Below are 24,604 nucleotides of genomic sequence, written 5' to 3' on the forward strand. Positions count from 1 at the left end.
AGAGCTCTCTTGAACCGCAGGTTCTTGACCCAGGCTACACTGGGGAGTGTCAGTCACCGGGAGTATGCTGGATACTGGGGGATGAGGGGCTCTTTGTCTTGCCCCCAGGGCTGGTCTCCTGATGCCAGGTGAGCACATAGCAGCAGCCTCAGCAGGGACCTGCGTTCCCCCCGTCTGCTGCTTGTTACCACCTGCCTGTACTTGCTGCAATGTCATCCATCTCCCCATTGTACACCACTTGGGACCAGGATAGCACTCAAGTAAAACTAGGCAATTTCCAGCACGTTGCCAGCCCCTGGGGAGTCTGGGCAGGGAGAGATGGCATCCAGCTATGGAAGAAATACACTTTTATTAGGAAAGCACTCTGCAGAGGTGCCAGGCTCTCTCGTACCAAACTAATCCCTCCAACTCTGCTGGATGGGATGCGGGAGCCCGAAGGGTGTCCAGCTCCGTCCATAAATAGCACTTCCTCCTGGACAGGAGCAGCCCCAGGGCAGAGGAAGGGTGGCATCAGTCGAAACCAGCTCGACCCCACGCCGGCACAGCGCACCTGCGGCAGGACCGGCAATGGAGAGCTGTGCCTGGAGCCCAGGGCACTGGGGCAGGGGGTCTGCTGCCAAGGATGGTTGTGGGCCATGCCTAGCACTGCCCTGGGCACTGAACAGCAGCTCAGTGAGAGGAGCTCTCCGGTGCTCTGCAAGCCCAACAGACCAGAGTGGGATGCAGGAAGCGAGCGGCTCCATTACTGCAGAATATACCATGGGCACGTCTAGTACAACAAGCGCTGCTTATGCGATCAATAATACTGCTACAAAATAGAGGGGGGGTATGCCACGCACGGACTCCCCTGGGGTGGCGGCCGGGCCGGCTCCCTGTGGTCCTGCCTTGCATGGGGAGGGAGGGCGAGCTGCCAGACCCAGGCAGGGAGCAGGAGCAGGGCATGGATGGAGGGACCAGGTCGCAGGGCAGGGGTGACTAAAGGAAAAAGGAGGATGAGTGGTGGAGGGGATAAATGGAGGCTCAAGGCTCTTCCAGTGCCCCCTGCCCAGTCCAGGCTCCCCCATCCACTGGTTGTGCTGGCAATGTCCTTCTTTCCGGTGTGCGGCCAGGCAGTGTGGGACTGGTGCCTGGCTCCTGGTCACTGTACTGCCTGGGCGGGCACAGAAGCTGCCCTGGATGGCTCCAGGCTGGCTTCTCGGCTCTTCTTCCTTGGAGGCTTCTTAATGGGGGTTTTCTTGGCTGCCTGCTCGCTGGGAAGAACCTGATCCTGGCTACTGACAGCACTTGACTTCTCCACCCACTTGGGCTCCCCGGCTGCTGGCTCGGCCACCCCAGGGATCAGTTTTTGCAGGTGGGGAGAGGTGGGCAGCAAGGGTTTGCTGGTCTTCTGGCCACTGGTGGCTGCTGAACGCTTGGCTTTCTGTGGAGGCGTGGGCTTCTCCCGCTGGGTGCCCACCCCATTCACCCGGGTGCCTCCGTCCCCCTTGTTGAGGCTCTGAGTCTTTTCCTTCAGCTGGGCAGCCAGCTCAGAGGCCAGCTGGGGATGCAGTGGCTCAGAGCGGGGTTTGCTGGTGCTGGGGCTGCAAGGAGCATCCTTGGAGTCCCCGACCCGCCGCTCCGGCTGGAAGGTGCCCATCTTTCGGAAGGCATTCTGCACTGCCCCATTGATGCTCTCCATCGGCTCTGAGCTGGCTTTGCTCCTCTGCTTGGGCTTGGAGGGTGACTGGGGCTCCCCGGTGAGGTTGGCTTTGCCCTCAGGGACACCAGGCTCCTTCGGTTGCTTCTGCGCTTTCTCTTTGCCCCGCATGCTGCCCTTCTCCTCCACTCTGCCCTGCACACTGGCTGATGTCTCGCTCGGGCTCCTCTTCCTCTTGGCCAAGCCCTGTCCTTGCTCGGGGCTGCTGGAGTGGGCAGCTGCTCTGTCTGGGGATTGGCTGGGTGCTGGCAGTGAGTTGGACTGGCCAGAGTTGTACCTGCTGTGGATCCAGGAGACTTTGGGCTTAGTGGCTGGGTCTGGGGGACGGGGCTTGGTCCTTTCCGGGGATGGTGGCTTCCCGGGGCTGCGGGGCTCTGCAGTGGCATCTTCCTCCTCCTTGGACTGCTTGGAGAGGCGGGCGACCCGAGCGTAGAGAGCGGCGCCGGCCGAGCCAGAGCCGCAGGAGGAGCGCTCGCTGTCCGAAGACTTGAGCAGGGGTGTCTCACTGCTGTCGCCCGGGAAAGCTCTGACAGAGCCGGTCTCCTTCAAGAATGTGTATTCGCCTGCTTCCTCCCCGCCGGTGGGGGCCACCAGCTTGTCCCCGGGGCTGGCAGGTGTCCCTCTGTCCCTGCTGTCACCCACGCTCTCTGTGGGAAGAGAGCACGGGGATGTCAGGTGGGATGTGCCTGACGAGGGAAAGGACCGAGATGCTCCTGCTGGACAGTGGGCTCCCCCTGGACTACCCTTGTTCCCACCTCCCAGTCAGGGACCTCCTGGCTCTTAACCCTGGAACAGCAAATGCCAGAGGAGGGAGCTTTGAAACTGCATGGGAGGCAAGACTAACACCTTCATCCCTTCCTGGGGCACAAGAAACCATGGTGACACGATCCCCACTGTGCAAGGGTGACACCTCTTCTTCGAACAGGCCCCTGGTAATGTCCCCAAAGTCTCCTGGGGATGTATCCCCTGCTCACCTTCATGGGGGACGCAGTACACTGGCCCCTCGTCCGTGGTGTCGAAGGAGGAGAAGGAGCCGCGGGATGACCAGGATGGGGAAGGCTGGTCCACCACAGAGGGTGGCTCGATGAAGCTGCAGTTCAGGGTGTTTTCCAGGTCATGGTGGGCCACTGCAAGGGTAAGGAACTGCTGTCAGTGCCCATTCTGCCAAATCCCCCAGTACCCCCCTCCCAGCCAGGAGGGTGGGATGCTGCACACCCTTGCCCACCTTCCCGGTGGTACTGGGGACAGGGACAGCATCCAAGGCACAGGCACAACTCTCACTGCACCTCCCCACCAGGTCCTCCAGCCAAGTGCCCACAGAAGCCATCAACCTGCAGTGGTGGTGACCAGCATCCCCCATGCCTAGGCCATGGGCAGCAGAGACTGTTCAAGCCTCACACCTCCATCTATTCCCCTCTCCATGGATGGTCTCCACTGTCCAGACTGAGGATGTACATGGCAGAGGGATGAGCCACCCAAAACCCTGAGTCCCACAGGACACAGTGAGTGGCCTGGTGGTCACCCATGAGCTGTGCAACCTGGCAAAGCCACCTCACAAAGAGAGTCCTAGCACTGTGGCTGTCCCCTTCTCAGGGGAAGAAATTAGTTGCCAGCTTTAATTCCACTAATTCCTACTTCAGCATCACTGACTGCATTTTCCTTTTCCGTCTGCTTCTACAGAAGGATGCAGAAGGATAATAAAAGGATGCCTGCAGCAGGAGATGCACATCACTGTTTTTTCCCGAATTCTGCAACTTTTTGATCCCTTTGCCAGCTTCTCCCATTCTGAAGCTGAGTAGGAGCAATCCCCCCCTGCCGAAGGGCCACCTGCAGAGAAGCCGAGTGGAAGAGACAAACCACCAGAAAAAAACCTTGTTGTTTAAAAAATGAAATAAGGAAGCTCAGCAGTTAGTTGTCTGGGCTGGAGGGATGGTTTTTTTTCAGCTTCATAATTTTTGAGGCTTTTTGCTGGATGAGTTCATGTTCCAACACACCCTGCAGGGCTTCCCCAGAAGCTCACAGCTTCAGCATTGCCCTTGGGTACCCACAGGACTGTGGCAGCAACCAGCTGGGAGCAAGGACCCTCCCAGAGAGCCAGGCAGCATCAGATGCACTTGTCCCAATCCCTATTAACGCTGGCTTTTGTCCCTTGGGACAGTGACGAGTTGCCTCCAAGGCCAGGCAGGGCCTTACTTTGGAGCAAGGGCTGCAAAAGTGTGGTCCTAGAGGGTGGTTGGGCACTGGAACAGACTCTCCAGGGCAGTGGTCACAACCCTGAGGCTGCCAGAGCTAAAGAAGCTTTTGGACAATACTCTCAGCATATGGTGGGATTGCTGGGGTTGTCCTGTGCAGGGCCAGGAGCTGTACTCAATAATCCTTGCCAACTGAGAACATTCCATGATTCTATGAAAACCCTGTGCACAGACAGGATCCCAGCTGTATATGGATATTTCCAGGTATTTGTAAGCTCTGTCTGCACATTCCAACTGCATCCCAATCCCAATTGTACCCCAGTCGTGCTGCAATTTCCTGCTCGGACTGTTTGATTCTTGCACCATATCCTTGTTTTACAATAAAATTTAGTGTTATTGGGATGCCCACTGGAACGCTTATCCATTATTAGGGAATCTGGCCTCAGACATGCAGGGCTGTTAATATGATGGCAGTGCTGCACGTTTGTCCCTGCATAGTTTGGCTTCTTGGATTAAGGTTAAAAAAAACCCAAGCAGAGATATTTAAAGAGCAAACGACCCAGAGAAGGGGAAGCAGCAGTTCCAAAATGTCTTTCCTTATAATAAAAACCAAAAAGAGAAAATTAAAAGCAGCCAGCTGGAAGAAGATGAAGGGAGATGCTTCCTGAGAGGAGGCGTGACAAGTGACTGGGACTTACAGCCACGAGGCATCTCTGGGACTCCAGTGAGACCCAGGATACAGCCAAAGGATGAAATGAGGATATGCAGCTCACCCAGAGATTTTGGGAAGTCTGGGGTCCCCAGGGATTTCTTTCCCCTGGGCAAAATATCATGGGCTGGTGGGGCAGGGAGAAATGTGGATGCCTCCTGCATATTCTCTCCTGCCACTGCTCCCTGAAATCTCCTGGAGCCACAGCACCAGGGTGCCAACCCAAACTTTGCTTGCACGGTGGCCAACTGGTTTCTAGACCAGGATGGAGCAGCGAGGAGCTGCAGAAGGACCACGAGAGGGGGATTCCAGAGCCCTCCTGGCCACCCTCTCTCAGTCAGCCCAAGCTCCTCATGATCGGCATCACCCTCAGGGCTGGTTGATCTTTGCTGCTTGGAGAGGAGATGAGGTGGTGGGCTGCAGAGCTTGGGTTAGCCCCAGCATCTGTGGGGTGACATGGGACTGAGACCCACGCTGGTACCACTGACACTCCAATGAGCAAATCCCACACACAGGGATGCCCAAACCCTGGCACCACGGCTGCTTGCATCAGCCCAGGATGTGGCCCTGCAGGCTGCCAGCTCAGGTGTAATCCCTAGGGAGATGTTGTGGATCCAAAGCTGGTGCCAAGGTTGGGAGCAGGTTTTGAGGGAGAAACCTGGGGTGCCAGGCACCTGATGAGCATCAGTGGGGCTTCAAGACCTGCTGTCTCACCTGGGAGGGTTCTACCACGTGTAGACTTGTGCTCACTGGTGTTTGAGCCCAGATGGGAAAACCCACCTGGTTCCAGTAAACATATGGCCCAGAATGTGAACAGATCCAGAGTGACCATCGACTGGGCATCAGCCAGCACCAGTTTCACTGCAACATAGCCATGGGGTCCTGAGCACCTCCAGCACTGACCTGGCACTTGCAGTGGGGCACTTCAGCATACCCTGGACCCTCCTGTTGGGGCAGGGCCAGTGTGGGGAACAAGTGGCCTCTGTCACCAGATACTGCCTGCTGCGGCTTCCAGGTAGGGCCACATGCTGATGTGGCAGCATGGTTACCAGGCATCAGGAATGCAGCTGCCACAGGCAACTCAACAGGTCCTCATCACCCAGGGAGTCCCCAGACCCAACAGGGTCTGGAGGCATTACCAGACCATGCACCAGTGGGACTGGGAGCTGCTGGAACTCACAAGGGTTCTGCTGTGATGGATAACACAAGGCAAGCTCTGACCAAAGCCTTTCCCTCCAGTGAAATAACAACCCTCAGCCCCATAACAGACTCCAGGAACAGCCCCAGCCCTGCCAGGACCTGAGACCATCCCGAGCATCCTTAGTCTTTCCCGAGGCCGCTGCTGCCCTCTGTACACAGACTGGCTGGACAGGTGCCAGCTGCCCATGAGCCGGTACGGGGAAGGCACAGGCAGCCCCCTGTGAGCCCCCCCTGCCCTTGCCGCACACAGGCACCTTCTGTCCTCCCTGAGCCCTTCTTGGCCCCTTCCACAAACACAGCCTCTATGATCCTCTGTTATCCTTGCAGCAGGAATGTTTCTTGGGCCCCAACACACCCTGCTCCAGGCAGAGCTTTGCTGTGCCCCACGTGGTGAGGGCTCAGCTTTGATGCTGAAGCTCAAGCACGTTGTGCAGGGATGGGGGTCACCTCTGTGTCCCATCTGGGATGGGGAGTTTGGCCTCATGCTGAGCCACTATGCACTAGGATGTGACTGCTTGGGGCATTCCACCAGCATGGCATGCCCACAAAAGTTCTGGGCTCAGGAAAGGAAGCTGGGGCTGAACCCCATCCAGCACAAGGTGGGGAGTGCTGCCTTCACCCCAAGTTTATTCAACGGGTTGCAGCATATCCCCAGCTCCTCATGCTGCAGAGGTGCAAGGAGGGTGACAGCGGACAGCATCCCCCAGCTGCCTGGATGCAGGGAGTCCCCAACAGCCCTGACAGCGCCAGGTCAGGGGCTTTGCCAGGTGTGAGCAGTCCCCTGCAAGCCCACTCTGTGCCCGGGCAGTGTGGGGAGCTCAACCCAAGTCTCTGCCCCTCCACCCACAACTCTGCTGCACACAGCAGCAGGGGGGGCATCCCCCTTCAGTGCTCTGGCTCCAGACAAAGCTGGGGCAGGGTTAGCTCAGGACCAGAAGGGTAAAAGAGGCATTTTGCTGAGTGACAGGGACCATTCCTCTCCACAGAAACCTCAGGAGAGTAAACCCAAAATCTGAAACTTCTAAGCAGAGCTCCAGCACCAGGTACCACCCTTGCCTCACAAAGCAAAATTATGTGCTTGGAGATCCAGAGGCTGCAGTCAGAAAGGGTTGAGCCCCTGTTAGCCAGCAGGCTTGCACCAACCATGGTAACTCTCCTGAGGACACACGTCCCTGTCACCACTATGCCATGCTCACCACCCTGGTTTGGAGCTCAAAAGGAGCCACGCACGCTGCCCTGACAGGAATAAAGCCCCTGGAGCCTGACTGGCTCTCTGCACCCTCCCCAGCTCCAGCATCTTACCCACGACCTTGGGTAGCTTCTGGCGGCGCAGAGGGATGCGGGGGAGCTTCATCCCGATCCGACTGAACCGCCCGCACAAGCGTCTCGGCGGCTTCTTGGCTGCTGCCGGGTCCTGGCTGGAGCTGCAAGAGAAGGTAATGGCACTGTCAGAGAGACACCGTTCCCCTCCCTGCGGTGGGGACAGACTTCATGGGTGACAGGGACAGCCTTCACAGGTAACAGAGAGAGGCAGGAGCTCAGGGATGCTGCAAACGCAAAGAGGGTTTTGGAACAATAATAGGGTGGATCAAAGCAGGGGCATACCCAGGGCGCAGGGAGCTGGGGATCCACCCAGGCTGCTGCCAGCCCTGGGCACCAGCTTGCACTGCACCAGGAAGCAGAGTAGTGCCAGGGGATGGTGGCAAGACCAGAACCAGCCATGGCCATTGGCACTGCAGCCCCAAAATACCCACAACACCCGGTCAAGACTCTGAATCTTTAAAAAAAATTATAATCATCCCAATCCAAAGCCAAACACGTGGCTTCTCTTTATTTTCTCTCTGGTTTGGAAGCCTCCTGGGGTTGAGTTTTCAAGCAACTTTCTGCAGCCGCAGAAGTGAGTGGCTTCGCATGTGGATGGAAGGGAACCTGTGCCATGCCCACTGCTGCTGTGATCCCTCGGGACGCTCTGGCAAGGGACTGCACTGGGACAGCACCACAGGTCACCCAGAGGTTTGGGGACACTGTGGTCCAGACACCCTGGGAGAGACGAAACTGGAGCCATTCCCCTTCTCCCGGTGCTATACCTCAGCCCACAGGGCTGCCTTTGTGCTTTATCTGCAGGATAATTTCCTGCAGCCCCCAGGCTCTCCAAGTCAGCTGGGCTGGGCTGGGATTGAGCTGGCAGGGCTGCAAGGGGAGGCTTCTGGAAAATTCCTGTGCAGTGGCTGGTGGCACGAGGGGGTTTTCTCTGCAGCCGGAGGAGCTCCAACTGTCCTCTCGTCCCTTGCTGAGCAGCAGAAGCATTTCTCCTTGCTGTGGGTCTGTCCCTATGCCTGTCCTCATGGCGGGATGTTACCTGGTGATGCCAAAATGCTGCCAACATCCTGACCTTGCTTCAGGAACTCACTCTCCCAGCCCTGATCATCCTCATGCAGAACAGTCAGCATCCTCCCTGTTCCCTAGGTCTCATTCCATGGCCCAGGGGTTTGTTCTGGGGGTCTTGACCACGTCTTAATGCCCTTGTTGTATTTCAGGATTCCCTTTGCAGATCGGTTCCAACCCCCTGGAGACTGGAGGAGACTTGGTGGGTCTCCATAAAGTGTTGGCCCACAAGAGGGAAACAAAGTCAGGGAGAGCAGGAAGGGGCTCCCCAGGTAGGGCTCATCCCGAGCCCCTCTATCAGCCCCAATGACGCAGCAGGACCTGCTCAGACCCCAGGGACCAGCACGGTGCCACATGGGCAGCACTACTCTGTCTCAGTTTCTCCACAGCACCACTGTCCCAGCATGGTCCCTGCATCCCCCTGTCAATCCCAGACCCCACTGGTCCCCCACATTCCCAGCCTGGTGAGATCCCTCCCAGTACTCACCTGCAGGCTTCGTCCTTCTTGCGGCAGACACAGCAGCAGCAGAGCAGAGAGAGCAGGAGGATGAGCAGCAGCGCCAGGAGGGCCCCTGCCCCGATCACCCCCATCCTCTGGTTGGCCTCTGCAAGGCAGACCCGTGGCTCAGCCTGGTGCCAGCCCTGTGGCAGTGGCAGCCCTCGCTTGTGCCCTCCAGCACTCACCCATGTGACAGGCGCCTGTCAGCGGGTCGCAGGCGCCGTCGTGGCAGCTGCAGGCTTCGGCACAGTTGGCTCCATAGCGTCCAGCAGGGCAAGTCAGGTTACAGCTGGAGGGAAGGGGCTGGATGAGAGTGGTGCATCAGGCACAGCAATGTGGAGCTGCTTGGCTGCTACCTTCTCCCAAGCCCTCCATACTTCAAGGAGCACTTCTCTAGCTTGCTCTGACAACTCAACCACACCCTGAGGGACCCTGTAACCTACAGGGATCAGTAGCCCATTGCCCACCCAGCAGTTTCGCCCATTACTGTGGGGATTTGGCCCAGCTGGATCTCTGACAGTGTCCCTGCTCCCCTTCACCCATTTATCATTCCCCTTCACCATTCCCCTTCACCATTACCATTAGACATGGTAATTAGGAAAGGTCATTAACCCAGCAGTCACATCTAAAGACACCCTGGTGTCAGGCACAGGGATTCCAGCTCAGCTCAGCAGTGATGTGGCTGCGCACCTCAAGGCCCATCCCTGCCAAGCTGCACAGAGCTGCAGTGGCCACGAGCTGGGAAGATCCCCTGATTGATTTTTTTTTTTTTTTTGGTCTCCAAGAAGGAAAAAAACCAGAGGAGCCCCAAGACATCCACTCCATCAGAGTAGACCTCCCCCATTCAGCTCTGCCTGGTGTCAAATCTCCACCACTGGTAAAATGGTCTCCATGGTGGAGTCACCAAGGCAATGGGGACATGCATGAATGGGCACCAATCCATGAGCATCAAGGACTTGAGCATGGAAAGCATGCACCAGGTACATGCAAAAGCACCTGGGCCTCTTGGGAGCGGGACCAATCCAACCTGTCTCCCCAGCTGTGGGCCAGGCACTGCAGAGCCTGACTCAGATAGATTTGGAGATGCCAGCAGCACTGCTGGACACCAAATCCTCCACCAGCTGTGTCCTGGCTGCAGCAGCCGCAGCTGTAAGGAGCCAGTGGGCCCCAGCCCAAACCTGCTCCTCCAGAGACGCAGCTGCCCCCTGTCCCTGGCACGGTGCCTGTAGGCGGCTCAGCCCATTTCACACTCCAACGACTTGCAAAGCGCCGCCTAGGCCAGGCTTTGTGCCCATCATGTGCCCACAGTGTGCCTGCCGTGTGCCTGCTGTGTGCCTGCCGTGTGCCCACTGTGTGCCTGCTGTGTGCCCACCGTGTGCCTGCCATGTGCCCGCCAGGATGGGTGCTGAGCCCCCATGTCCATTCCAATGGCTGTGCCGGGAAGCAAATGCAACAGAACAGGAGCAGGGATATTCCCTCAGCAACACAAAACCTTTCACCCCACCACCTGGCCCCACATTTCTGCCCCAGGCTGAGGTTTTGGGAGAGCAGAGGGGGGTGATTTTTTTCCAGGAGGGTCCTGACAACTCTGGGAAAGACAGGGAAAAGATAAAGCACTTTGTGCACACTTTAGCAGCTGTTCCTTTAATATCCTCCTGACACAGAGCTGAGAGGATACCCCTTCATGGCAAGGACATTGCTTCTGCCTTCCTTCCAGAAATCCCATTTTTAGTAAAATTATACGCTGCTGACAAAAACACTAGTTTGCACATAGTGACAGGGATCTGCCTGAGCGCTGGGAATGTCCCTGAGCCCGCCTGGCGTGCACCGCGTGACACAGCTCAGCTCGCGGTTATGGCACCAGGACGTTGCTGGGGCTGGGCTGCATCCTGAGCATCCTCCATCCCCACAGTCCCGGTGCTGTGCTGGGCTCAGAACAGTTTAATCTCAGGTCTTTTCCAACCTAGTTGATTCCATGATTCTGTAATCCATGCTCTGTCCTCTGGCACTGTGCCAAAAGCATCACTGCACCCCCCTGCTGAGCACTGGGATCCTCTCACCTCTGCCTTCACTACCAAAGTTGGCCATGATGCCCAGGTTGGGCATCCTGAGCTGGTGCCTGTGCCAGTGGCTCTTTCAGCACTGTGAGTGGTTGGTGAAGCCCCACAAAAATAAACCCCAAAACGCAAATGCTCCCCGTTTCTATGCCCTGAATGAAATGCCAGCATGGGCAGGATGCCAGCTCCAAATCCCTGTCCTTGCCATCACTCTTGCAGTTAATTGCTGGGAAATCCTGAGCACCACCCGGCAGGACCTGGAGGAACTGTCTGCATGTCCCAGATGGGTGGGAAACTCTTTCCTCTTGTTTTCAAACAACATTTCAGTCCCATGCTGTGAAAACCCACCCAGGGATGTGAGCAGGCCCTTGCACCCCTTTCCTGGGCAGGGAGAAGGAGAAAGCCTGGGTAAAACCCTGGCCAGAGGCAGAGCTTGCAGCAGGACCCCCCGTGGACGCCATGCCTGTGAGGCTGTTCGTTATTCTGGGATGTGGTTTCTTCTCTCTTTTTGGATAGAAATTCCACCCTGGACTTAAAAAAAACCAACAAACCACCATTTTGTCAATTTTTTTTGCCAAATAGGCATTTTCTAAAGCACAATCCCTCTCGCAGCATGACCTTGCTGCTAACGGTTCTGTGAGCATGTCCTTCCCTCTGCTCCCCACATCATCCGAATTATCACCTGCGAGCGCTTCTACAGTAGGAAACCCCTCAGCTGAGAACCACGTAGGACCCAATGGGGCAGGAGGTGCCTGAACATCACCCCCAAAAGTGTGCTTACTGTGCCTCACTTACTAGGTGCCGTGGGAACCAGGGTGGCAGAGGCACCGCCCGGTCTCGAAGTGGCACTGGCCATTGACGCAGTCACTGCAGACGAAGGCACAGTTGTCCCCGTATGTCCCGTTCCAGCACTTGGTTTCACACCTGTGGAAGGATGAGGGCAGATGACTGGCACAGATCCATAGCACATGGGGACCTCTGGCATCCCCCTACATGCAGGGAGATCAGGCTGTCACTGTGGTGGCTTGGGGTTTCTGAAGCCAGGAAAGGGGTACAGGGATGGACTGAGCTCTCTGACACAGCCATGGGACTGGGGGGAGCCTGCAAGACCCATGCCCTATGCCCAGGAAATGCCTTGCACTTGCAGTGAGCCTTAGCTCTCAAGCTGGGATGCTTTCCTGCAGACTCTTGTACCCAGGATTGGTTCCAGGGCTGCAGAACCCCACAGCAACCCTGTTCCCTGCGCAGGGAGAATCAGGGAAGCCAAGCATCACTCTGCCAAGATCCGGCTGCACTTACCGGTCACCGATCCAGCCCGGGTTGCAGTGGGAGCACTTGCCATTGATGTGGTTGCAGGTGTGGCCGTCCTTGCAGGGGGGACAGAGCTTCTCACAGCCCTCTCCGTAGAAGCCAGGCGAGCAGGGCTGGTCACACTTGGTGCCATTCCAGCCCGCCTCACAGGTCAGGCAGCGCCCGTCTGCCACGGTGCACGGCTGCAGGCTCTTGCACTGCCCACACCTGCAATGGCCAAGGGGGAAACTATCACTCAGTGCAGCCCCAAAATCTCCTGCTGCTGCATCCCACCAGTGCCGGATCAGACCCAGCAGAGTCTGCCCACTCACCGTCTCCGGCAGCCTTGGCCGTAGAAGCCGGCTGGGCACGGCTCGCGGCAGTACTTGCCCCGGTAGCCTGGCTCGCAGGTGCAGGTCCCATCCACCTGGTTACACTTGCCCTTGTAGCATTGGCAGTAGCGGTCACAGCGGGGCCCAAACGTCCGCTCCCGGCACTGGCAGCGCCCCGTGAACTGCTCACAGGGCGAGTTGTTGCAGGAGCACTGGTTGTTGCAGCCGCGGCCCCACCAGCCGGGCTGGCACAGACAGTTGCCTGTCTGCTGGTCGCACTGAGAGTTGTGGCTGCAATAGCAGGAGCTGGAGCACTGCGGGCCCCACCAGTTGGGCTCGCAGGTGCATTTGCCTGTCTTCTGGTCGCACTTGCCATGCTTGCAGAGGCAGATGTTTTCGCACTTGGGACCCCAGCGGTTGAGGTTGCAGGTGCACTGACCTGTCACGTCCTCGCACTGCCCGTTGGGGTGGCAGCTGCACATCTCTTTGCAGTCGGGACCCCAGAACTGCCGCGGACACTCTGCAGGGAGATCCATCAGCCCCAGACTACCCAGGGGGACAACCCCACCACTGGAGGGACCCACAGTCCCAACAGGACCTTTTGACCACCATCCTCCCTCTCTTCCCTGCAGCACACTGGATTTCAGAGGAGACCCCGGCAAAAGGACAATGCCCAGGGGACAGGCAAGGGCAGAGCAAAAGCATTCAAAGCCCGATCCCCGATGCTCTGCTCTGGAATGTCACCCCAGGATAAGCTGGGGCCACCCCAGTGAACCCTGCTGAGGACAGTGGGGCTCCTGCCAGTACTCACTGGTGTCGCAGTTGGCGCCGAAGTAACCGTGGCGGCAACGGCACTCGCTGGGCCTGACGCACACCTCATTCTCCTTGCAGGTAAAGTTCCCCTCGCACACGGCTGGATGCACAAGCAGACGGCAGGCATAAGTGTGAGTGCCTGCTCCCCTGAGCACTGCCTGCTCATCCCTGCTCCCCCAAGCCCTCCCAAAGCCCCCCAGAGCAGGGGAAGGGCTGTGCAGTAGCCCTCTGAGTGCTACTGAGTTGTGGCACTATCACCATCCTAGCAACCACAGTGGCTGGATGGGATCCCCGCCAGGAAAATGCCACCAGCCTCCTGTCACCCAGCTCAGCTCCAACTCTGCCACCCAGATCAACTCCATCCTGGCCACCAGCCTCCTGCTACCCAGCCAAGCCTCGTCCATGCCAGCAGCTGCACCCAGCGGGGCACTGTCCCTTGCTCAGCTCCGCCTTGACAGAGGAGAGATGGGGGCATGAGATAGAAGGGTTGTGGGCAGCCATGAGCATGGTCCCCTTCCTTGCACTCCTTATGGACCACAGCAGTGCCACTCCCACCCCACTACTGCCTCTCCTGCACAGCCACCAGCCCCCAAAGGCCACCCGCCCCTCTCCTGCTGAGGGGAACTTGTGCTGAGGCCAATGACTGGAGCCAGGCAGGCACATTATGTTGGACAGGCAGCATGGACAGGCAGCATTGCAGTGCAGGCAGGTGCTTGCAGATCCCACACGACCCTGGACAAGTTTCCTTAGGCATCGGGAGAGACAACCACCCACCCCAACCACCTTACCTGGGAGTTGTTAGACCTACGGTGATGGATACTATAGAAACCCCTAAAATAGACAGATTACACAGATTAGGAGCAGTGAGTCTAACAGTTAGAGCAGGTTGTGGGGCAGGAGATGGGGACAGCTCACTGTGGGACCGTCCTTCCCACACTGTCTTGGCAGATCCTGTCCTTCTCCCTTCCAAAGGGGATGCATCCCATTCCCAAAGCATGCAGCGAGCGGTTACAGGGCTCATGCACAGTGGGTTAGTTGGTTACATGGGCTTTGCTACCAGCTGCGAACTGCCACCTGTGGCTCTCCCGGGCTGTGGTGAGCCCCATGGCCAGCCAAGACTGCAGGGAACCCTAAACAGCCACCTTCACTGTGGTGGCAGTGCAGGGGATGATGCTCCCAGGGTTTCGTGTTGAGCATCCATGCTGGGCTCACTGAGGCCCCAGTAAAAAGCTGTGACACCTTGTATGGCCCCAACCCAGGCTAGGTGGTCCCTGCCTGCCCCAGCAGCCTCTCCCCATTGGGGCCACGATATATATGTGCCTGGTCTGGGCAGCTTCTTCTCCACCAGAGGCTCTGGCTCAGCTCCCCATGCTGCTGCAGCACCCATGGGGAATCTCAGTCCCATCCCTGCAGCTGCACCTTTACCCCAGGGGACACCTCGTTGTCCCTTGGGTCCCTGTGCAGCAGCCCCAAATCCTTAGACCCAGAGCTGGCTGTCAAGGAGAGAAACCCCCACAGCTCTGTGACCCCCAGGTCCGGAGCTGAGCACCCTTTCCATACACATGATGCTGGAGCACTGCAGAGAGGCAGGACCCCAGCTGCAGTCCCCAGGACAGGGGGTCCCAGCCACAGGACACATCAGAGTGGCCCCTGACAGTGGTGGTGAGGCCAGGAGGGCTCAGCAAATGATGGGCAGTGTCCAACAAAGCAAAATGGCAGTGTTTACCTATTAAACACTCGCTTCCTTGTTGCCTCCATCCTAGGCAGCACACAAGCACCGAGGAGCTGCAGGGGAGAAAAAAAGCATCACAAATAGTTACAACCCTCAGAAAGTCCTGGTCCTTCCCAAGAACCCACCAGGAGCACTGAAGCCATGATGGTGAGAGGTCCTTCCAGGGGTTGCTGCATTCCCATGGGGCAGAGAGAGCTCTTGGCTCTTCCTCCAGCACTCAGGGAGTTATGGGTCTGCTGGGGGCCTCCCATGAGTGCTGCTTGAGATGTCCCACCAACCACTGAGGTGACTAGAGGAGCAAGGATGAGACCACTTCCTCCCATTAATGAGTGATGAAACAGCAAAAGTCATGTTTGCAACCTCTACAGTAAAAAAAATAAATAATCCAAAGAACCCTCCCCAAAGCTGGGAAAAAAGGGAAGACTCTAAATGTCCCAGGGGAAAACATGATCTGAACCCCAGGCTTGCTACTTGGTGGCCTAGGGTTGGCACCCCAAAGGCAGGCTGGAACCACCTGGCCAGAATAGCTGGAGCACAGTCAGCTCCCAGGAGATGTGCCCATGTACGAGCAGGGGGATGCCAACTACAGGCAACTGGAACGTGTCCCTGATCCCCTGGGCGTCCTGCAGTGCCACCTCCTCTAGGGAGCACCAGGCACAGGGTTATCAGGCAAGATATGTTTGGCACAAGCTTGATAAGGATGGGGGCTCAGACCCCCTCAGAGGCTCAGTCAGGGATGCTCAGCTCCCTGCCTGGATGGGACACCCAGGGACGCCTCACCCGCACTTGGTCAATGCCTCCTCCAAGCAAATGTTCGGGGGCTCGTAATGCTGCAAGTGAATGTGGGAAGTACATTCCCTGTGCCACGACCTCACATAAATCCCTGTTTGGGGACCCTTGCTCATCCCCAGAGCCACCCACTTGTCCTCAGGGTGACCCACACTGCCTGCTCCCACGGGTGATGGGAGTGATGCTGGAGGGTCACAAACAGTCAAAGCAGTTGCTGCAGTCAAAGAAAACTTCACCCGGGCTGGTCTGCAGCACAGCCTGGAATGCATTTGGCTTTTTTTTTTCCTTTTCCTCTTTATACGTAACAAATGCAGAAGAGGAGGAGACAGCAAGGAAGTATTTGCTCGAAACCCAGCGCAGTCACAGGACCACGTCTGGCTGCCAGACCGCCTCGTCCTGGGGCCGAGGAGGGAGCTGCCAGCAGCCCCTTGGCCAAACTGGGGTGCTGGAGATGCAGCTCCCACCCCTGGCCCCTCAGCGGGCAGCACCCATGCGGCCGAGCCAGAAGCATCGTGTCCCCCTTTTCGTGGACGGTGAAAAGTTGGAAAGGAGGCAGAAAAGAACCACAAAAATGATTCGAGGCCTGGAAAAAATGCCTTGCAGCCAGAGCTCAAAATAGCTCCATCTATGCAGCCTGTGGAAGCGGTCGCAAGATGCTGCGATGGCAGCGGCACGTACACCCCCCATCATGGGGACCCTGGGGCTTGAGTGAAGGGCTCTGATCCTGCCAAACGTGCAGGGGGATGCACGGGGTTAACGGCAAGGGGGGGTCAACCACCAAATCACCTCCCTGAGGACTGGGTGGGCTGGAGTCAAGGTTCTTCTCTGCAAGAGGCTTCAGGCTGCCCTTCCTGAAAACCTTTGTCAGCTGTGCTGGGATGCTCAGGTGGGGAAGGGTCCGCAGTGCCTCTGCCCTCCCATGGCATGGCCAAAGCCCCCACTGTTCCACTTGGAGTTGCTTTCACCACTCCACTCTTTATAAATTCAGTTTGGTGGGGTTTCAGATGAAACCGTTGCAGGTTTGCAAGAGGAAACCCCTCTACTTGGGAAACCTCCTCTCTCCAATGGCTCAGCCTGGCCACCAAAATGGGCATCATGGGGGATGTGCCAAAATGCATCATTCTTGATGAAAGCCCCAAACTGCCAGTGGGGAGCTGGGAGTCACTGTAACGCAGTGGCAGGAGGAAAAACTCTTCTGCCACGAGCTGGAGGAGGCGAGCAGCACCTCTACCACCACCAGCTGGGATCTAGCCCACCACCTCTTATCTTTTGGCTTATCTTTTTCCTGATAGCTAATCTCTCTTTGCCTGTGCCTGCTAATGGCAACCCACACCCTGCTCAGCCCATGCCTCGTTTATTAGCAGCTTTGACAGCAATCAACCTCTCCTGTGGCAAGAATGCATCACTGGGAAACCAGTGCTCCCAGTATGGTACCAGGACTGGTCCCTGAGCACAGCCAGCCACAGGGAGGGGCAGTATTGGCTGCAGGTGACCAGTGCCATTAGCATGTTGGACTAAAAGATGTTTCATGGCCTCAGCTCCTTAACAGAGCTCCACTTGCCCCATGATCACTGGAAAAGGATAACTAGGAGATGTGTTTAAAAGCTTGCTCCTGACCCACATGGACATGCCAGTGCAAATACATATCTTATTTCTTTCTCTTTCCTTCAGAGTGCTACAAATGCTGGAAAAAGAGAAAGGAAAAACTGCCTCCAAACTGTGGCTGGGGCCAGGGAGCTCAGCTGATGTGGAGGAAGAGGAGCAGGATGTGGGCAGACACGAAGCTGTCACCTGCAGGGACGAGCGCTCCACGCCAGCCTTGGCCCCAGCCCATGGCCACATCCTGCTCATACTGAGCATCAGTGGGACCTCAGCAAAGGATCTTGGGGTTTCCACAGAGGCAGAATATTTGTCTTGTGGATAGTATCCTACATCATTCCCTGTAACACGTCCTCTCTACCAACAGCTATGGAGAGGGCTCCTGAGGCAGGAGGGGTGGCTCCTCACCCAGACCAACATAGCCCTCCCTGAACAATGAGGAGCAGGCTCACACCCCTGAAAGCAGGAGCAAGACCCTGGGGCTTGGGTGGGAGCTGCTGCCCATGGTCCCATGTGAGACCTCCCTACTTGGCCCACTGGATGGAGCTGCAGACACCCAGCATATCCCTGGCACTCAGAGCATCACTGGCACCTTTCCCATCCCCAGAGCTCCTCCATCCCTGCCTCGCTGCTTCTCCCAAGCATCACCCCAGTGCTAATCTTCTTTCTTTGTGTTATCCATCACTTGGTGCCACCCAGCTTCCACTGTGTGGGACACAGGACTCTTGGTACCAGCAGGTCCCAGCCAGTGGCACACCCCCAGCTGATGCCAGCTGCAGCTCCCCGACCCCAGCTTTGGAGTGTAGGCAGACAGAGATCCCCAGGGCAGGCAGGAGTAGGACCATGTACATAAACAGAAACCATTTGGACAGAGAAAGAAAATAAAAGTAAGTAAACCCCCAAGATTATCAAATGAGAGCATTAGCAAGAGAGCAGGACAGGGACAAAGCAGTGCCCAGGCTGTCACCAGCCTGCATCCCCACCAGCACCTTTGGAGAGGGTCATGCCAATGGGCAACCAATCATAAGAGAGGTTCAAATTTAGCGACAAGTTGCATTTAGAACACAAAACCCCAAAGAGCCCCAAATATGCCCTTTTCTTCTGCCCTAAATAGCTTCTTGAATTGCTACTTGCAAGCCAGATCTCAGGAAGTCACATAATCCTCCCCTTGAGCCCTCCAAAACCTGTGGTGGCATCTCCACAGGATGCCTGGATGGGCTTTGCAGAGCCTAGAGTCCAAACAGCAGCTTCACCAGGCTCAGGTGGGGGACACTGGGACCCCAGGCCACCTCCAGCCCCTCTGCCCCCAGCCCCAGACACAGGGCAGGACCTGCAGCACCAGGGCATTGGGGCCAACAGGATAGGTTTGGATGGTAACATATGGAGTGTCCTCCATGCCCATTGTACACAGTCATGATGGTGGTGGGTGCCAGGCAGGCGGGTGGAGAGAGAAGAAGGGTTTGCGGAAGGGTGAGGGGTGAAAAGTGATGCAAACATCATCTGAGCTTCCTAGAGACCATCCCTGTCCAGCTATCCCCAGCTCCCAGGCTGTCTCCAGGTCCTGTCCCCACAGGAGGATGGACAGCACTCCCTGCCCATCCCATGGATCCTGTCCCACTCAACAGCCAGTGCCTCTTGCACACCCCATGAGTGGCACAGAGAGCGAGTCCAAGTCCTGCAGGGCTGGTGCAGCATCTTCCCAACCTTCATCCAGTGTGGATGGGGGGGGGGTCCCTGTGCAAGGGGAAGCACCCAGGCACCCCATCCCCAGGATGTGGTGGCAGCTTTGCTGTGCGGGTCACAGGCAGCAGAGGAGGGACAGCTCCCTGCATCCTCCCCTGTTGTGGAACAGCGTGGACAAGAGCTGTGGCTGCTCTGACTTGTGAAATGCCTCCTTAGGAAACTCAGGCTGTAATTTGAGGAGGGGGCACCAGCGCCCTGCGGGCCTGCTGAATGGAGCCATTATGCGGCCCCTCTCACTCGCAGCACATGTTTTCCTCGTGGACTCGTCTGACCTCATGGGCAAGATATAAAGGTGCATTTATGGCCTGGGCCCCCCATCAGGGGCAGGGGATCCAGCTCTCCCAGGAGGAGGCAGTAGTTGTGGGCACTCTCCCCCTTTGCTGTGGCCAGCCTGGCCCAGGAGCCTGGGCAGCACCATGCCTGAGCTCTGTGGAGAAGCTCGGCTGAGATGATGCTCTGCAAAGCACCCTGTGGGACACAGAGAGCACTGGGAGTGGGGACACAGCAGTGCCACCTCCCAGGACTCTGCCCCTGGCCAGGCAGGCAGGTGTGACCCCTGGGACAGCTAGACAGTGTCAGCACCCACTTTCTGAAGCCAAACCCGAGGGTCCTGAAGCTGCCAACTCCACCATCATCAGCAGCCCAGTACAGCTCCACCATGATACCCAGAGCATCCTGCATCCCACCAGTCCAGGCTCAGTAGCATGACCGGCCCCCGGGGGGTGCAGGACTGACCCCCCACAGTGCAACCCGATCCCTGAAGGCACCCAGGACCAGCTTCCCACCACAGATTCTGCCCCAGGGATGCAGGATTTCCCCCCACCCCTACCTTTCCCCTTAGTCCATCCCCAGAGACACCAAACACCAGCTCCCCACAGCAGAACTGGCCCTGGAGTATACAGAACCGGCTCCAAAGGAATTCAGGACCGGCTCTCCTCAACACGACCGGTCCCGGTGGAGTGCGGGACCGGAGCCAGGGCATTCGAGACCGCCTCCCCGCAGCACCCCGGGGATCAGAATCATCCCCCGCCCCGGCCCCACTCAGGCTGTGCTTCTCACCCCCGCCCCGCCGCCGGCTCCCCCCGCCTCAGCCCCGCACAGGACGGACTTTGTCTTGGAAGGCGCCCAGCGCGGCGGCTGCCCGGGATGGGGGATGGACCGGCGAGCCCGTCCCGTGTCCTGTCCCGCGGCCCCGACCCCGCACCGCGGTGGGGGTCCGGTCCCGTCCCGCCCCGCACACCCCGCACACCTGCCCGCCCCCGCTCCTACCCGCCGGCCCTGCAGACGTTCCTGCCGCGGGGGCTCAGCTCCTGCGCGGCTCCGCGGCTCAGCACCGGCAGCACCAGCAGCACCAGCAGCGGCAGCAGCGCGGCCCCGGCCCGGGGGCGGCGGGACGGCCGCAGCGCACGGGCCTCCATCACCGGCGGAGCGGCGGGGCCCGGCCGGACCCGGCACAGCCCATACGGGGCCGGTCGCTGTCCCCCTGCCCCGGCTCCGCCGCTCCCGGTCCCCGCCCGCCCCGGTCCCCGCCGGTCCCGGCTGCCGCTCGGCGGGCGGAAGCCGCGGTGCGATCGCTTCGCCGCCGCCTCCCCCGCGCCCCTCTCGGCAGCGGCGGGAGGGGCTCCGCCGCCAGCCAGGAAATTCCGCATTGGTTCCCCTGACGGCGGGCCAGGCTCCGGGGGCCGCCGCCGCCGCCCCGGCCCCGGGCAGCGCCGCCCCGACGGCCCCGGGGAAGCTCCACCGGGTGGGCAGCGCCGCCGAACGGGGGGAGGGTCCCCGAGGGAGAATGGGAGGATGAGAAGTCCTGGCTTCCAGCGCAGCCCGGGGGTCCAGCAGCTCCCGGGAGTCCAGGGAGTCCAGTGTCCCCGGGGTTTGGAGGGGACCGAGATCCGGTAGCACCGGGGATCGGCTTTCACCGTGGTTTGGAAGCTCCAGGTCCCCGGGAGGCCCCGGGAGACCGATGGCCCCGGGGTCTGGCTGTTCTGGGACCCAGCAGCTCCAGGGGTCTGACAGCCCTGGGTGTCCAAGAGCCCCGGGTTTTGATTGTCCCAGAGGTCTGGCAGTCCCAGGTGCCTGGGAGTCCCTGGGGTCTGGCAGCCCCAGGTTCTGGCTATATCTGGGATCTGCAGCCTTAGATGCACAACAGCCCTGGGATCTGTCTGACCTGGAGTTCCAGCAGCTCCAGGAGTCCCACAGACCTGAGTGCCCAAGGGCCCACGGGTCAGTCTGTCTTGGTGGTCCAGCAGCCCTCAGAAGCCTGAAAGCCCCATTATCCATCTGACCCAGGAATCCAGCAACTCCAGGTGCTTGACAGCCCCAGGATCTGGCTGTCCCAGAGGTCTGGTAGCCCCAGGTGTGTGACAGCCCCAGTGTCCAGCTGTCCTGCAGGTCTAGCTGCAGTGATCTGGCATCTCCATGTGTCTGGCAGCCTGGACTAGACCGTTTAGAGCCATGCAGGAACCCATGGTAGCCAAGTGGTGCCAAGGAAGCATGACCCTGCACAGGAACACAAGGGCTTCAGAGCAGCCACTGGTTAACCCACTGTAAGGACACAGCTGGGAATTGGGGGGACACCTGGGCACCTGCAGTGGTCCCACACCTCTGGCCTGGTAGGGCAGCCCGGTCAATAAACCGCTTCAGCTTGGCAGTGCAGTAGCACTGAATGGGCTGGCATTTCCTTGGCCACCACCCCGAGCCAGCTGCCTGTTCAGCTCAATGGTCACTGCAAGCGATGCCCCAAGCTTCTCTGAGCTCCTGGGACATCTGATAGTGGTATGGGGAAAGTGTGGATGAGGACACCCTGGCCCTCTCCCCCATGGTGGCACAAATGCAGCTGAATAGCTGCATCCGTCTCTTTGTGAAGTGCTGACTGCTTGCAAACTAAGAACTGTGGAAGGTGTACGGACAGTGCATCTCCCATGGAGCTGGCTCTGAGGGTCACATACCTCTGGGGCTCTCCTGTGGATGTGGAGCCTCCATCCCAGCAGGCATGAGTTGGGCAGCACCATTTTGGAGAGGATTAGGGAGTTCTGGGTGGTGTCCTGAGCACCTTCCCAGCCCAGGGATCCCTGCATCGAGCAGAAAGTGCATTTGGTGGGTTCTCACCACCTTTGGTGTTTGCAGTACTGATGTGCAGGGAAGGGTTCTCTCCTGCTGAGACAGGTGACTCTCAGTGGAAAAGTCTCTAGTGGTCTTACCAGTGGGAATATAACCATTGTGTAGCACTCCCTTTCCCCCTCCTTTTTCCCCTCTGTAGCCCTGGCACGTTCCATGTGTTTGGCAGCAGCACCAGGAAGCAGCATACCTTGCCCATCTCCTCCTGCCTCCACATCCCTGTCCCTCTTGTCCCATCCTGCTCACAGGAGCAGGAATGTGCAGACCATGGAGGCACAAATTGCTCCCTTAGGATGACTCAGCCTCAGGCTGAGCTCACTACATCCCTTTCTGTCAGGGAAAGTGGGATGGGGAGGGGTCAACTCCAAAATTAGGCAGGAATCTGGGCTTGGTAGTGGTATTCCCATGCCTCCTCTGGCAGTCATGCCCACCCAGAGCTTTTAGTCCTGCTCTGGCTCTTTCCATCCTAGGATCCCCTCCCCATAGTGCTGAGCAGCCCTGGTGCTCCACTGCCCCGGTCATGATGGGGCAGGACAGCCTCACGCTGCCTCACCTTCCCCATGCCGGTGCTTTGTGTGAGGGTGTGTTGGCTTTTGGATGGTTTCTGGCTTCTATAAACTTAACTTCTCTTCCTCTTCACCAGCAGACAACATACTCCAGCTGCTCTGTTTTCACCAGTCTAACTCACAGAAGGGGTTGGGCCATAGCCAGGGAGATAAACTGGTCCCTCAAAAGATGCTGCCAACTAGTGTAAGAGGCTGGAGAAGCTGAGGATGCTGTGGGACAGAGGCGGAGGGAGGTTTTACAGTGCTCTGGGCTGGCTGGTGCTGCCAGGGCCTGGGGGATTGCACAGCCCACAGTTACCAGCCACCCATCCCTCCTCTCCCTGTGATCCTGGCAAGGCTGCTGCCCATGCAGAGCATGGCCCATGCTTTCGATCACACACCACTTGCATTTCCTGTTTCAGACTCTGCCAGGTGTCTGTCTCCTGTGGAACTATTTTTGGAAAAATACCACAGAAAAAAGGAACCCCAGAACTATAGTATTTCTGAACACAAAACTCAGGGAAAAGCTGCTGTTTTGTCAATGCTTCAAAAATCCCTGTGGCTGCTTTGGTGGGCAGGACTGCATGGAGGGACATGGGGTGTCATAGGATACCCTGATGTGGCCAGGCTGCCCAGATGGTTGCTGTAAGTATATGGGCTCTTTCTCCTTCCAACTCCCCCACTGCTGCAGCTAGCATCCTTGCACACAGGAATGCTGCAACATGGCTCCTGGCACATGCACCACCATTCCATGCCTCCTCTTCCTCCAGGACAAGCAGAAAGCACTGTTCAGCAGCAAGAGCTAAAACTGAGCAGGGTGGGGAAAGCCTGGAACACGAGGTGGGGGTTGGTTGTGTCAGTGCACCCAGAAATAGAAGAGGCAGTTACTGTTTTCTGGCTGAGCATGGGTACAGCTGTGCCAGGGAAAGTTTAGGCTGGATATCAAGGAAAAGGTTCTTCCCCCAGAAGGTGGGTGGGCACCGGAACAGGCTCTGCAGGGCAGTGGTCATGGTCCAAAGGCTGCCAGAGCTCAAGGAGTGTTCGGACAACGCTCTCAGGCACATGGTGGGATTGTTGGGTTGTCTTGTGCAGGGCCAGGAGTTGGACTCGATGATCCCTGTGGGTCCCTTCCAGCTTAGGGTATTCCATGCAAGGTTGCAGGGAACCAGGGATTTGGAGGTTTCAAGGACATTCAGTACCTTGGGTGTTCAGGAGGCAGCACTCTGCACCCATGCACAGCCTCTGCAAACAGCAGCACATAACACCTCCAAGCCGGGTTGTGGAGTCATCTTATCATGAGGGGGTTAACTACAAAAAAGGAGGGTCAAGAGGGGCTCCTCCTGCCATACTACACAGATGCCTGGGGGTCTTTGCATAAGGTCATAATGGATTACTTCTGCATCCAGAATCCAGCAGAGCTCAGGCTCTGGGGCACCGGTGTGCTGCATGCCACTGCAGCAGCATCCTGCAAGGGCTGGAGAGGCAGCCCAGTGTCTGGAGCATCTCCCCTCTTCCCTGAAACACAAGGAGCCCAGCTGCTGCCTGCATCAGTACCGTTTTTAAATTCCAGCAGCCCTGGCCCTGTGCTCCAGCAATGCTCCCTGCTCTGCTCCAGTTGTTTTCTAAGGCAGGAGAGTCTCAGCTAGAGAAAAGGCAGAAGGTGAACAGCTCTGGAAATCTAAACATCATCCCTCTGAGGGACTGATCCAGGGAAAAAGGAGACAGTGCCACAGCTTTAGGCAGGGAATCCCAGATATGCCTGTGGTCATGCAGAGCCCAGGAATAACTGGAGCTATGTTGAGGTGTGAAAGCCTGCAGGGTGCACATCTCCCAAAAGCAGGTTTCAGGGCAGGGAGAGGCTCTCCCATGCCACACCCTCCTCTGCAGGTAGGAGGAGGCTCCAGGGCTT

The 24,604-nt window shown here is 58.0% G+C and overlaps 1 protein-coding gene across 2 annotated transcripts; it reads right to left on the bottom strand.

Annotated features, from left to right (window-relative positions):
• Nucleotides 1-330: 330 nt before the first annotated feature.
• SCARF2 (scavenger receptor class F member 2) lies at nt 331-20,700 on the bottom strand. Of its 2 annotated transcripts, XM_027730235.2 has the most exons (12): nt 20,306-20,336; nt 14,900-14,958; nt 13,962-14,004; nt 13,172-13,273; nt 12,361-12,880; nt 12,038-12,256; nt 11,534-11,662; nt 8,867-8,970; nt 8,670-8,787; nt 7,100-7,221; nt 2,671-2,823; nt 331-2,343 (listed from the first exon to the last, which is right to left on the bottom strand). In XM_027730235.2, exons 5-12 carry the CDS (start codon nt 12,840-12,842, stop codon nt 1,139-1,141), a joined length of 2,532 nt encoding a protein of 843 aa, XP_027586036.1. In that variant the 5' UTR covers nt 12,843-12,880; nt 13,172-13,273; nt 13,962-14,004; nt 14,900-14,958; nt 20,306-20,336; the 3' UTR covers nt 331-1,138. The 2 variants fall into 2 exon arrangements, with proteins under 2 accessions (XP_027586036.1, XP_027586035.1); XM_027730234.2 differs by lacking the exon at nt 13,962-14,004 and having other exon boundaries at nt 20,306-20,700.
• Between the last annotated feature and the right edge of the window lie 3,904 nt (nt 20,701-24,604).

The sequence above is a fragment of the Pipra filicauda genome, unplaced genomic scaffold, assembly GCF_003945595.2.
Source record: "Pipra filicauda isolate LSUMZ 115617 unplaced genomic scaffold, ASM394559v2 scaffold272_size1030459_pilon, whole genome shotgun sequence".
Classification (NCBI taxonomy): domain Eukaryota; kingdom Metazoa; phylum Chordata; class Aves; order Passeriformes; family Pipridae; genus Pipra; species Pipra filicauda.